At 37.1% G+C, this 12458-nt stretch overlaps 1 protein-coding gene across 1 annotated transcript; it reads right to left on the bottom strand.

Annotated features, from left to right (window-relative positions):
* Positions 1 to 4280: 4280 nt before the first annotated feature.
* On the bottom strand, positions 4281 to 10655 carry edf1 (endothelial differentiation-related factor 1). The gene is made up of 5 exons (XM_034709949.1): positions 10415 to 10655; positions 7800 to 7851; positions 7425 to 7585; positions 4959 to 5052; positions 4281 to 4868 (listed from the first exon to the last, which is right to left on the bottom strand). Exons 1-5 carry the CDS (start codon positions 10490 to 10492, stop codon positions 4807 to 4809), a joined length of 447 nt encoding a protein of 148 aa, XP_034565840.1. The 5' UTR covers positions 10493 to 10655; the 3' UTR covers positions 4281 to 4806.
* Between the last annotated feature and the right edge of the window lie 1803 nt (positions 10656 to 12458).

The following is a 12458-nucleotide window of genomic DNA, read 5'->3' as shown; positions in this document are numbered from 1 at the left end:
TAGGTACTGCTAGTATAGTAGGCGGTTTAGAAAACGGCCATACTCACTCCTGGCTCAAGGGATGAGTTGTTTAAGAGTGACGTAGGCCAGATTGAATCAAATTTGGAAAACAGGGTGTTGTAAATTTAAATCTTCTTTGTATGTATATATAACCTCCAGTTTGTGTTGATCAAAACTTTTGATCACAACAAATGCTATCTCAAGATGCTTTTACAAACATAGCAGAACTAGACTGTATTGTTAAATTCATACTCATACTCAATAATTAAATAATCAACAAAGACCCAGCATCAAGACAGGGTAAGACTTATCTCATCTTAATCCACCACATTACAGAAAGGAAAAACTTCCTTTCAACAGGCAGAAAGCTTGAGAAAAACAGACTCATGTTAGACAGCCATCTGCTTTGATCAAGTTGGAGTTGGAAAGAGGGAAATAGGAGATGAAAAGAGAGAGAGAGATGATAGTGGAGATAGTGGTTGCATGAGGTTAAATGAGTTGGACTTTGGGGTTGTAAAAAAAATTAAAGGTTATTTTCCTGTGAAATATGTATTCCTAGCACAGTTGATATCAGTCAGAACATATTTGCTTAACAGCAAATTTAAGGAACCGTCAGTTTGTGTGGATCATGCTGCCCCTCTTGGACAAAGTTGGTATGAAATCCCATTTCATGTAACAGTAATTGACTTGGTTTTCATTAGAAGTCTGTACCTACAGTACAGTCTTTCATCTGTAATGTTATGTGTCATAATTGTGAAGCAAATTGTGTTGCCTTGTGTATGAATAGTGCTATATAAATAAAGTTTGACTTGAGTACAGTAAATGAGGTCAATCCAATCCAGTTTGTTTTTGAGATAATGGACAACGTTAAATTGGATGACATAAAAGTGAATTTCCAAGTACTGCTTGAGCATTCTGATGCAGATGAAACCTTTCAAACAATCTAATTCTGTTACTACCGCTGCCTGTCCTGATACTGCATGTTAAAATCTCTTCAATGTACACTGCAGGAAAGGCAGGAGTAAATTTCACATATATTGCAGCCTGCTTTAGGGATTTCTTTTAAAGGCTTGCTCTCTGCACACGCATAATTTCAAATCACAGCAGCAGATTTCTTCAGGTGTGTTCTGCTGCCTGCTGTGGTTTTGTTGCTAATGACAACCACACTGATGTACCGATGCGCCACAGGCAACAAAAGGTCTTATCTCACCGAACCAGAGATTGCACCGTAGGGCTCCACTGAACTTACACAGGACAGAGGACCTTATCGTTTGCTCTGCTTGACTTCTGCATGCTCTTCCTTTGTCTCTCTGCAGAGGCATGTGAGTACCTTATGCTGTTCCCAAGCCCTAATATGCTATCACAATATTACCTCAGCCTACAGTGGAACACAGCATCTTATATAAACCTTTCCAGAGGATATAGAAGTCTCATAAAGTGAAAGCTGTATCAAATATCCCCACATTAATCCTCTGCAACACTGCTTTACTGATCCTGACCTCCCTCCTGGTCCTTCACACTCCACCAGCCTTCAAACTCTCGTCAATACCACCCTCCCGCTGTATTGTTGAAGCCATGATCAAGTCCTTGAGCCTGAGTGTGTTCTGCCCCACTTGCACTTCCCCTCTCACCGAGCTGCTTTTGTTATTCCGCAACAATGAGGCCCATGAATCTTTAATAAAACAGAAGGCAGCCTTACCACTGGCAAAAGTAATCCTGGAATCAATAAGCCATGGTTGTATGAGGAGGAGCACTGCAGAGGAAAGGAAAGCAGGGCAAATAAGAGCTACTTAAAGACAAGATATCTCAAGGTCCATCCTACAGAAAGTGATGTGCATTTGTTAGCTGACCGTTCATTTTTAAGATACACATTTCACATGCATTATTTCTGATATTACACACGCCAAAACACTTGACTTCCAGCAAAGAATGCTTAAATCCTTAATTCAATCTGATGTTTAAATCATGCATCAGTTCTTTAATAAGGAGTTGAGGATTTATTTTGGAAGGTTAGATGTAGCTCATGGAAGTGTTTAAAAAAAAGATCGAACCTGAGGATAGGGCTTGGTGATAATTCAACAATGATAATTATTGTGATATAAATTTTCTCAATATAAATATAACAAATGTTCGATTAAAATGTGATATATTTAAACTTGTAATTACAGCCCCCAGCCACTGGAAAGGTGAAGGGGCTAATGTGCCACCCAACATTAAAGAAAAAATTGATTCTACACACTAAAATCTCATCTTACACAGAAGACCTGCTTCCTGTTAGCACTGTCAAAAAGGAAGGATTCAAGAAGCCTAGTTTATATTGTTTTGATTTTGATTTTGATTTTGTTTCCTTTAATGTTTGGGGGCAGCAGTAGCTCAGTCCATAGGGACTTGACTTGACTTGGGAACAGAAGGGTCGCCGGTTCGAGTCCCAGTATGGATGAAGTTTGGCGAGTGGACTGGTGGCTGGAGAGGTGCTGGTTCACTTGCCAGGGCACTGCCGAAGTTCCCTTGAGCAAGGCACCGAACCCCCAACTGCTTGGGGTGCGCTGGTTGATGGCAGCATCCTCACTCTGACATCTCTCCCTAAGTGCATGTCCACTGCATGTGTGTGCATTGTATATATACCAAAAACTGTGCATGTAGCATGACTGAAAAATAACACGAGTGAAAAAATTGAATTTCCCCCTGGGGATTAATAAAGTATGTTCTTCTTCTTAGTGCGTAAATTAGTGTATGTATATATATATATACATCTGTGCGGTGTCCTTGAGTGCCAAGAAAGGCGCCTTTAAATAGAATGTTATTATTATTATTATTATTATTATTATTATTATTATTAGCAGAGTTCTAATTCCCAGACAAAAGCCAACAAATCATTTGGTTTCTGTAACTTTCACTCAGGGGCAAAAATCTATCTTTAAATTTAAATGATATAATGATTTCATATGTACGGTGGCCCTGAAGGACAAAACAAATTTACAAAAGATGAAACACTTTTACAAAGTTGGAGACAATTTTACAAATGACAGAATACTTTTACCGTTAAGTCTGACTCCTTTCAGCCTGACTCCTTTCAGCCTGACTCCTTTTAGCCTGACTCCGTTTAGCCTGAGGCGATGTGGTCTGAGGCCGTTTCATCTGAATTCTGACTCATGATGAAGGTTGTGCAGAGATATGATGGAGCTTTTCCAGAGACATGATGCTTTTTCAGCTGAGGTCTGAAACCTCACTCTGAGACCCGAGGATGTCCTAATATGTAAACCATGTCGCTCCGTTTGGTTTCTCTCCATCAAAACAAACTAAATGACCCCTCACTCGATCGCTTCCGGATCACTTCTGGTATTTGGTACATTCCCTTTCCATAAAATGAAATATTAATTTGTTTCAGAAATTGTAAAAGTGTTTCATCTTTTGTAAATTTGTTTTCTTTAATGTAAATTTGTTCTGGCCATGGTAAAAGTGTTTTACTGATGTAATTTTGTTTTATAAAATGTAAAAATGTTTTCCAAACGTAAAATTGTCTCCAACTTTGTAAAAGTGTTTCATCTTTTGTAAATTTGTTTTGTCCTTCAGGGCCACCGTAGCTTTGTATTGTGATAATTATCGATATCAACTGATGTGAATCCTTTTACTGTGATAACATTTTTTTCAATATCGCCCAGCTCTAAGGGATCTGAGGGTCTTTGAAATTTAGTAATAAACTCCTGAAACATTTAGAGAAGGGATGAAAAGATTTGCATGAAAAAACTGCAACACTGAGATGTTTTCACAAATATTTACAGAGAACAAACGGTTTTAGATATTTCTGATAGTATGCCTACATCTAGTGGCTGAATACTAGCACTACACTGAGATTCCAGGTTCATAATAGCGTGTCTGCAGACTCAGAGGCTGCAGAATCAAGATTGCATGTTTGGGACCACATTTTAAGACGTTTTTTTGTTTGTGAACACACCGCAGAGTGCATCGGATCACCGCGGTCTAGTGTCAGAAGGGTTTTAGAGATGTGGTCCCGGGATTGCGGTAATGATACTGCATCCTCTGGCTCTACAGACACACTATAGGATCATGTAGCATTTTCCTCCTTAACTTTTCTAAGTGCAGCAGCCCAAATCAGGCAAAAAATGTACACATTAAAGATATTCAATGATGAAAACTATTTGAGCCAGAGTTTATAGATCTGTAAAGATGTCTTTGAAGGTATATTAAAAAAGACATTGTTCATTTTTTGGGGATAGCTTAGGTCTGAAAGTAGTGAAAAATGCACACCAAGAAAAGTCTTGAATTGCCAAACTTTATTTGTAGATCAAAACAAAGCACAGCATTAAAACAGTCCAATACTGTAATGACATTCACCCACTCACCAAAGTGTGTGAAACAGAGATGCAATCAAGCACTTTTGGCTTAAGATCATGCTCAGTTAACGTTAGTCCAAACTAGTCTGATCGGTCATGAAAACTAATCCACCTTTTCAATGACTTCTCATCACAATCAAAAAACGTTGCATTCATCATGCCAAAGCCTTAGCAGACGTGAGTGAAACCAAATACACAGAACGTCAGTTTGTGATGCATTCGATCATTCATTAGATTATGTGGTCGAGAGAGAGAAGAGTGTTTAAGACGACTTGACAGTCTGCAGCATGTGATGCAGTGGAGCACCAGGTCCTCAGGCAGGACGCAGGTGAGATCAGCCCGGGAAGAGGAAGATGCAGGAGCAAGGAGAGGTTTGGAGGGAGGGGAAGGGGGTAAGGGTTTCTAGGAATGAGGGGGACCGTAGGGAGGGGCTGATTTCGAGGCTTTGCATTCATTTCTTTTTGGGGTTTGCCTCCAGGGGCTTGCCAATATCCTTCCCACGAAGTTTCAAGCCTGTTGGTGACAGATGAGGAACATGAGGGTCAAACAGCTGTTAACTCACAGTACATGAGATTATTCAATGGAAGCACGCTGTGGTCTTACCGATTACTCTCTCAAGCTTGCCCAGGACCTGGTTGTTGGGGATTGCTTTCCCGCACTCGTAGTCTGCAATGACTTGTGGCTTCTCGTTTATTTTCTGGAGGAAAACATCAGTCATAAATCATGAATCACTCTACTCTTAAAACACTTCAGATGATTAATTATTTCCTCTCAGGACCGGATTGTTAACTTAGTGGTGTTACGGGTCACAGCTGATCCACGATCCGATTGTATCAACAAGTATGTTAACCGCGGATCGATGGAAAATGAAGCATAAAATCAATGTACTGCTGCTTAATCCCTGTGCAAAGTCTTAGTGAGAAGGAGGCAATGTTCAAGTAGTACTTGTATGCACTAAAGACATCAGCTGTAAAAATATGAAAGCCAATTCAGTCTTTTAAATTGTATTCTTGTGCAAGTGTTTGGAGACTTTTACACCGAAAGAGGCCGTAAAGCGTTGATATTTCATCGGTTACGAGTGAAAACGATGAGAAACTTCACGTAAGGACCGTTACAGCCTGCTGTAAAGAAAGCTGTGTTTGGACGAGGGCTGCTTTTGGAGGATCTCAGGCGAGCTGCATCAGTATCTTCTTTCAAATCACAGCTGAAAACATACTTTTAACAAAAGTGCTTCCTGTGATATTGTTTTATCCACAATGTTATGTTACATTTATTTTGAATCTACTTCTATTCATGGTTTTCTTTCATTCACTCATTGTTTTATTTGTTTTACTGATTTTAATTGTTTTAATTTCTTTTAGTAGTTTCTCTTTTACTCTTTTATTCAACTGTTCCTCTTGAATTGTCTTACCAGCCCTTATATCCCCCCATGCTTTGTTCTCTTTATTGTGGGTTTTTATGATGTAAAGCACTTTTTAACGTCTGTTTTGATAAGTGCTTTATAAACAAACTTTATTATCATTATTATTACTATTATTATTGAATGCACAGTTTGAAGTCATGGCTGGCTACGGAGTCAAAAAGTCAGATTTAAAATATTTTCTTAGCCGATCCAAAACCGTATCGGAACCATGACACAAATCCCACATCCTATCTGGACAGTGAAGCTTTGTGATCCATTGCACCACCAGTTAAGACTAGTTTCATTTAAAAAAAAACAACTAGACAATCAATGACAGATATGCTAACACAGCTGCATTCTTGGCAATTTGAATAGGACAAGAGAGAATCCTGGTGCTGTTTCTGTGTTGTTCTATTTCTCCAAGGTAGTTCATAACCATCTGCTGATGTTCAGGTCTGTGTCTCGGTCAAGACAGCACATTGAACAATACAGCCTGGTTCTCAAGATTTTTTTGGCTGGATTCTGTTATATATTCATAATATGACAGCACATAAGAATCACTTGCCTGAATATAAGATGTGCCATTAAATAAAAACAGACCCAAAAACAAAACAAAAGATTGAATACCGAACCTCAGCATGAATTCATGCGTCTCATAGGACAGCTAATCAAAGTCAAAATCTCATTCATGTCAGTTCTCTGTGAATACTTTAAACAAAAACTGCACAAACATGGAATGAACAACAATAATGTGATTCAACTAATATTTTTATTTCGTGCTTTCTTTGTTTAGATTTTCTTTTTTTTCCTCCAACATTGGTTTACATCCAGTGAGAGGCTTGACAATCACGCCCTTCACATCACCAAGTTCACAATGAACTCTGGGTAAGTCCCTCTATTAACTCTGCAGAATGACACTCTTATAGTCAGTGTGTGATTTGGCACAGTCTGTATCAGAGCGCTTTATGATGCGACTGAGAGACTGCACCAAACTCAGCTGGGAGGCACCTCAAAGTCATCAAGTGTGACTGCTCCAATGCAGACTTTAAAACACCAAGGTGTGCACTTTCCATGAGTCCAAATATCTGCAGACCTACCTCTGGAAATGACCCAGAATTCATGGCAACCATGGCAAAAATAAAGACTGTGATTGTCCAGCTGCTTACTAAATATAACCTAATGTTTGTTTGTTGAAGTAAGATTTAATTAAGTCTGAAAACCTGGGTGCAAACACAGAAAGCATGGGTGTGACGGGGACAACATAAGCATGTCTGTACATGACTACATGCAGCTCATGTTTTAGGAGTTACTAGTCGCATATTTGTTCAATCAAATGTTCCAGAGGGATTAACAATCATGCTTTTTTAAAGTTTTGATAGTTTGCTAAAATACAAACACTGTATGCTGGATATAAAAACTCTTGCTGGTGGCAGGTTTTTTTCCTTCTTATTAAGTGCCAGGTTGTGTTTCCAGGCAACCTGAGATGTCATGATAGTGTGTCCTTTTTATACCACCTCAAACCCTCAGTCTCACATGGCAGTCATAAAATTCAGTGAGGGTCCTGTGTTAAGGCTTAAGGTTGAGTCTAGGATTGGGTCTACATTTCCTATGTATTGTCTGATTTAGGTTTTTTACAATAATACTGTATAAGAGCCTTGTATACTCACAGTCGCCAGGTCTTTCTGGGTCAGGCTGGCTGCCTGTCTGCCCTGCTGAATGACCTTCCCGACCTCCAGAGGAACCCTGTCATGGTGCAGCTCCTCAGTCTCTCTGTCCAGTTTAGCTGTGTTCTTTGTGACAAGGTGCTGTTTGTTCTGCCCTGCAGACCCTGTGTGACGGTGTTATTTTAGAGCATCAAACAGTGAGGTAAACAAATAAAAGCATCATCACAACACAGGCCACAAAAATCATTTACAGCTTGTCGTATCTCCCTTGTAAGAATTGCAACTTAGAAGAAGAGAAGAATGAGAAATCCATTAAAATGAGGTCACACTGTGACTGTGAAATGTTTTGAACAATTTGTTTAAAAAGGATCAATTTACATTTCTTGGTTGTCTCAATATCCTCCCCACGTCTCTGAGCAGTGGTGATAGCCTAGAGAAAAGACAGACATGAGTGAATCTTAATATTTCAGTTTCATTGACAGGATTTTGCATTATGGACAGGCCTAAGTCTCGTACTGACTATATGACTGCTGATAACATTATAATGCATATTACATTATATCATATAATTATCTTTGCTATATTATATTATGTTATATTACTTTATTATTGTTTACTACAACTTACAGTCATATTATATACCCATAATTACTTATTATATTGCTTAATCTGTTACAAACCATAATCACACCATGTCAACCTGTTACTACTGAAACATTATTAAATATTACTATTTAATCCATTTGTAACATCTGTATTTATCTAAATTCCATTTGTAACATTTCATATATATAAATTGTATTCTATCTTTATTTATCTATTTTTATTTTTACTTATTTTATCGTTTTACTAATTGGAACCCCCCCCTCCCCGAATCAATAAAAGTAATATCTTATCTTATTACCTCAGGTGGCTCTACAAATCATCATGGAGTTAATAAGTAACAGATCAAATCTAAGTGGGACTAACAAGTTAAAAAATAACAGAAACGATCCAGCTAAAGGACAACAAGTCAGCCAAGAATGTTTACCAACACAGTCACTTTATAATATGTCTGCATTTTAACATTTTCGGATTTAAACAATTGCTTCAGTAGATGTGCTGGATTTGTTGTTGGCTATAAATGATTTGATGTTTGTGTTGATCATGTTTAAGGGGTAGGATTAGACAAGTTTTAACTTCTTCCTACTCCTTTTCACACATGTAAAGTAAATTGTTTCACTGCTTGCTAATGGAACTGATTGATTTTGTTTCTTTTGTATAACTATTTCTTTTTTTTCTTGTATGTTTGTATAACTATTTCTTTTTTTTTCTTGTATGTCTGTACAACTATTTCTTCTTTTATACTTGTATGTCTGTAAAACTATTTCTTCTTTTATACTTGTATGTCTATACAACTATTTCTTTTTTTATTGTATGTTTGTATAACTATTTCTTTTTTTTTTAATGTATGTTTTTTTTCTATTTTACTTTTACATGTACGAAATAAAGACATCAAATCATGTTCATGTTCATGTTTAAATGATTTGATGTTTGTGTTGATCTTGTTTAAATGATTTGATGTTTGTGTTGATCATGTTTAAATGATTTGATGTTTGTGTTGATCATGTTTAAATGATTTGATGTTTGTGTTGATCATGTTTAAATTATTTGATGTGTGTGTTGATCATGTTTAAATGATTTGATGCGTGTGTTGATCTTGTTTAAATGATTTGATGTTTGTGTTGATCATGTTTAAAGGATTTGATGTTTGTGTTGATCATGTTTAAATTATTTGATGTTTGTGTTGATCTTGTTTAAATGATTTGATGTTTGTGTTGATCTTGTTTAAATGATTTGATGTTTGTGTTGATCTTGTTTAAATGATTTGATGTTTGTGTTGATCATGTTTAAAGGATTTGATGTTTGTGTTGATCTTGTTTAAATGATTTGATGTTTGTGTTGATCATGTTTAAATGATTTGATGTTTGTGTTGATCATGTTTAAATTATTTGATATTTATGTTGTTCATGTTTAAATGATTTGATGTTTGTGTTGATCTTGTTTAAATTATTTGATGTTTGTGTTGATCATGTTTAAATGATTTGATGTTTGTGTTGATCTTGTTTAAATGATTTGATGTTTGTGTTGATAATGTTTAAAGGATTTGATGTTTGTGTTGATCATGTTTAAATGATTTGATGTTTGTGTTGATCTTGTTTAAATGATTTGATGTTTGTGTTGATAATGTTTAAAGGATTTGATGTTTGTGTTGATCATGTTTAAAGGATTTGTATCACTTTTCATTTGATTTGATTTTAAAGGAGGGCGTAAAGTGTGTGCCTTTCTTTGGACAAAAAGAATCAAAGATTCATTTCTACCTTCAGCACAAAGCTAAACAATAAATATTTTCTATTCTACTCTGTGTCTAGAAAAGGGAGCGTCTCTCCCATAGGATTGACTAACATTGCGTCACATTAAAAAAAATTGCTTTACGAGACATTTAACCACGTTCATGTGAAAGCACAAGCTAATGTTAATACCAATTTACCGTTACCACTAACTAACCTATCATGACAATGTAAAACAGCTAACATACCATAGACCTGAATAATGTCTACATGGGGTTAAGTGATAGCGAAAGGAATCACTGTTGATCATAACAAATGAATCCAGTTAGCATTAGTCCAGCAGTAACTCTAAGGTACCAGAGTCTGTTGTGTTTATAGTGAAAAACAAACAATGCTATGAGTCCGTTATATAGGGAACCATCCAGTTAGTCAGCCTGCCTCGAGTACTCTGTTGTTGTTAAACCAACCGACGCATGGTCGACGGTTGATGGTATATTAACCGTTAAACACAAGCAGTGACATTTGTTTTGGTATCATCGACATACAAAGGCTGTTACAGAGTTATACATTATATTTTCTAAGCTAACTCAAATGCCCAAAGTTGAGAAATAGGCCTGAGAGAACCAACATGAAACAGTGACGAAGTGAGGTGCTCATGCTAACCTGCCTGGACTTGGACTGAGTAGTCGTCGGGCCCTTCTTCCTCAGCACAGTCACGGTGTCCCAGTCACTCTCTGCCATTGTTTCAGGGGTTTACTCGATACCCGTTACAGTTTAATATAGATACAAAAATAAATTCGACGCAGTGTTCAAAAAAGATCCCTTTAAACAGGGTAGTGCTACTTCAGCGTGTCACTGCTTCCTTCCAGAAATATCACCCACGCGCTATGCCAAAGCTTTATTTAAAACGGTGATTAACAGTTACAAAATAGGGCAGAGTTAGCAGCGCCCCCTACAGGAGGAGCATGTTGACCTACATTCACAGAAACAGCGTTTAATGGTATGAACTCACAGGACGCCAGGTTTCAAACTTTACGCACACATTACATCAGACAATAAAAGTAGTTGGGCTTGTTTCGAAACATTAGTTTGTTGGATCTGCTTGCTGTTTTTGGAACAAAGTCCAATCCTGACAGAGTCCTTCTATGGTAGCTTCCTAAAAAAAAAAAATGTTTTGACATGACTGAATTATCGAGCAGCCCTGCAGCAGGGGTGTCAACCTGATATCAGTTCAGGGGCCACATACAGCCCAGTTTGATCTCAAGTGGGCCAGACAAGTAAAATCACAACATAATAACCTATAAAGAAGGACAACTCCAAATGTTTCCCTTTGGTTTTTGTTTTTTTGGGGGGGGGGGGGTTTAAACTTTGTATTTATATATATATTTTCCAATTGACACACAACAAGCATACATACAGGAGATGTATTCCCTTTACATATTAATGAGACAATTTCCTATAACTAGAATCGTCGTCACTACATTCTTATCTTAATTCACAGTATAGATTCATTGCTTATAATTTACAATTGCAAAGGTGAATTAAGGGTAAAACTGAACTGAAATCAATGAATCAAATCAAATAAATAAATAAAACAAGAGGTGACTAGAGCTCAGGCATTGCCTGTATCACCGGTGCCCATGTATTGAGAAACTTGTTTGTCCACAGCTGTAACCTTGCTGTGATTTTTTCCATTATAAGGACAGCTTTAACTCTGCCTCTCCATTGGGAAATGCTGGGATGAAGCAGATTCAACCAGGACATTGTAATTGTTTTTTTGGCTATTAAAAGCAAAATTCTTAGTAAGGCTATTAAGTCTGCATCATTAATGTTAACAGGGGTTATGCCGAGTATGAAGAGAAAAGGATTTAAAGAAAATGTGATACCAAAGATTTGTTAGAGTTCTTTTTGGATGTTTTTCCAAAAATCAGTAAGTTTTGGGCAATCCCAAAATATATGGGTGAAGTCCCCGATTAACCCCACAGCCCCTCCAGCACAACTCAGATGTGTTACTGTATTTGGAAGTTATAGAAGGAGTATTAAAATACCGCATTTTGACCTTCAAATCAAATTCCCTCCATGCTGGGCTGTGTGTTAGTCTGTGTCCTGCTCTAAATGTTTCATCCAATCTTCATCTGTTATTATGATGCTTTCTTCCATTTCCCATTTTTCTTTCACCTCTAACTTGTCATCCCCAGATTCATGTTGCAATGCTTTATAAATCATTGGAATAACTCTTTTTTTAACTTCATTCTCTTTAAATGACAGGAACACTTCCTCTAGTTCAGATGTTGTTTTACAAATATTATCCCATTGTTTGTGTCTTTGAAGGTAATTTTGGAGTTGTAGAAATGTATAGAAATCATGTGTTGGGAGGTTAAATTCCCTTTTAAGTTGCTCGAAAGATTTCATGGTTTGATCAGTGAACATTTGTGCGATATATGTTAACCCTTTGTGTGCCAAATTCTTGTACCCTACATCCATAGTTGATGGTACAAAATCTGGGTTTGCTGCTATTTTCGTGACCCTGCAGATTGAATTTGACAGTCCTAATTTTTTACGTACTATTGCCCATATTTTCATTGTTTCCCTAATCCATTCATTATTAATTCTTATACCCTTCTGTATCTTTTCAGTCAGAAATGGAAGTGCTTCCAAGGGTACCTTTTGACATGAGTTTTGCTCCATTCCCACCCAAACAGTTTCT

The sequence above is a fragment of the Notolabrus celidotus genome, chromosome 19, assembly GCF_009762535.1.
Source record: "Notolabrus celidotus isolate fNotCel1 chromosome 19, fNotCel1.pri, whole genome shotgun sequence".
Classification (NCBI taxonomy): Eukaryota; Metazoa; Chordata; class Actinopteri; order Labriformes; family Labridae; genus Notolabrus; species Notolabrus celidotus.
This window is presented reverse-complemented; position numbering and strand designations above follow the sequence as displayed.

Coding starts and splice junctions, on each gene's coding strand:
- edf1 (XM_034709949.1), bottom strand. CDS start 10,492: ATGGCAGAGAGTGACTGGGACACCGTGACTGTGCTGAGGAAGAAGGGC. Junction 7,852..10,414: donor CTCAGTCCAAGTCCAGGCAG/GTTAGCATGAGC, acceptor TCTTTTCTCTAG/GCTATCACCACTGCTCAGAG. Junction 7,586..7,799: donor TATTGAGACAACCAAGAAAT/GTAAATTGATCC, acceptor ACCGTCACACAG/GGTCTGCAGGGCAGAACAAA.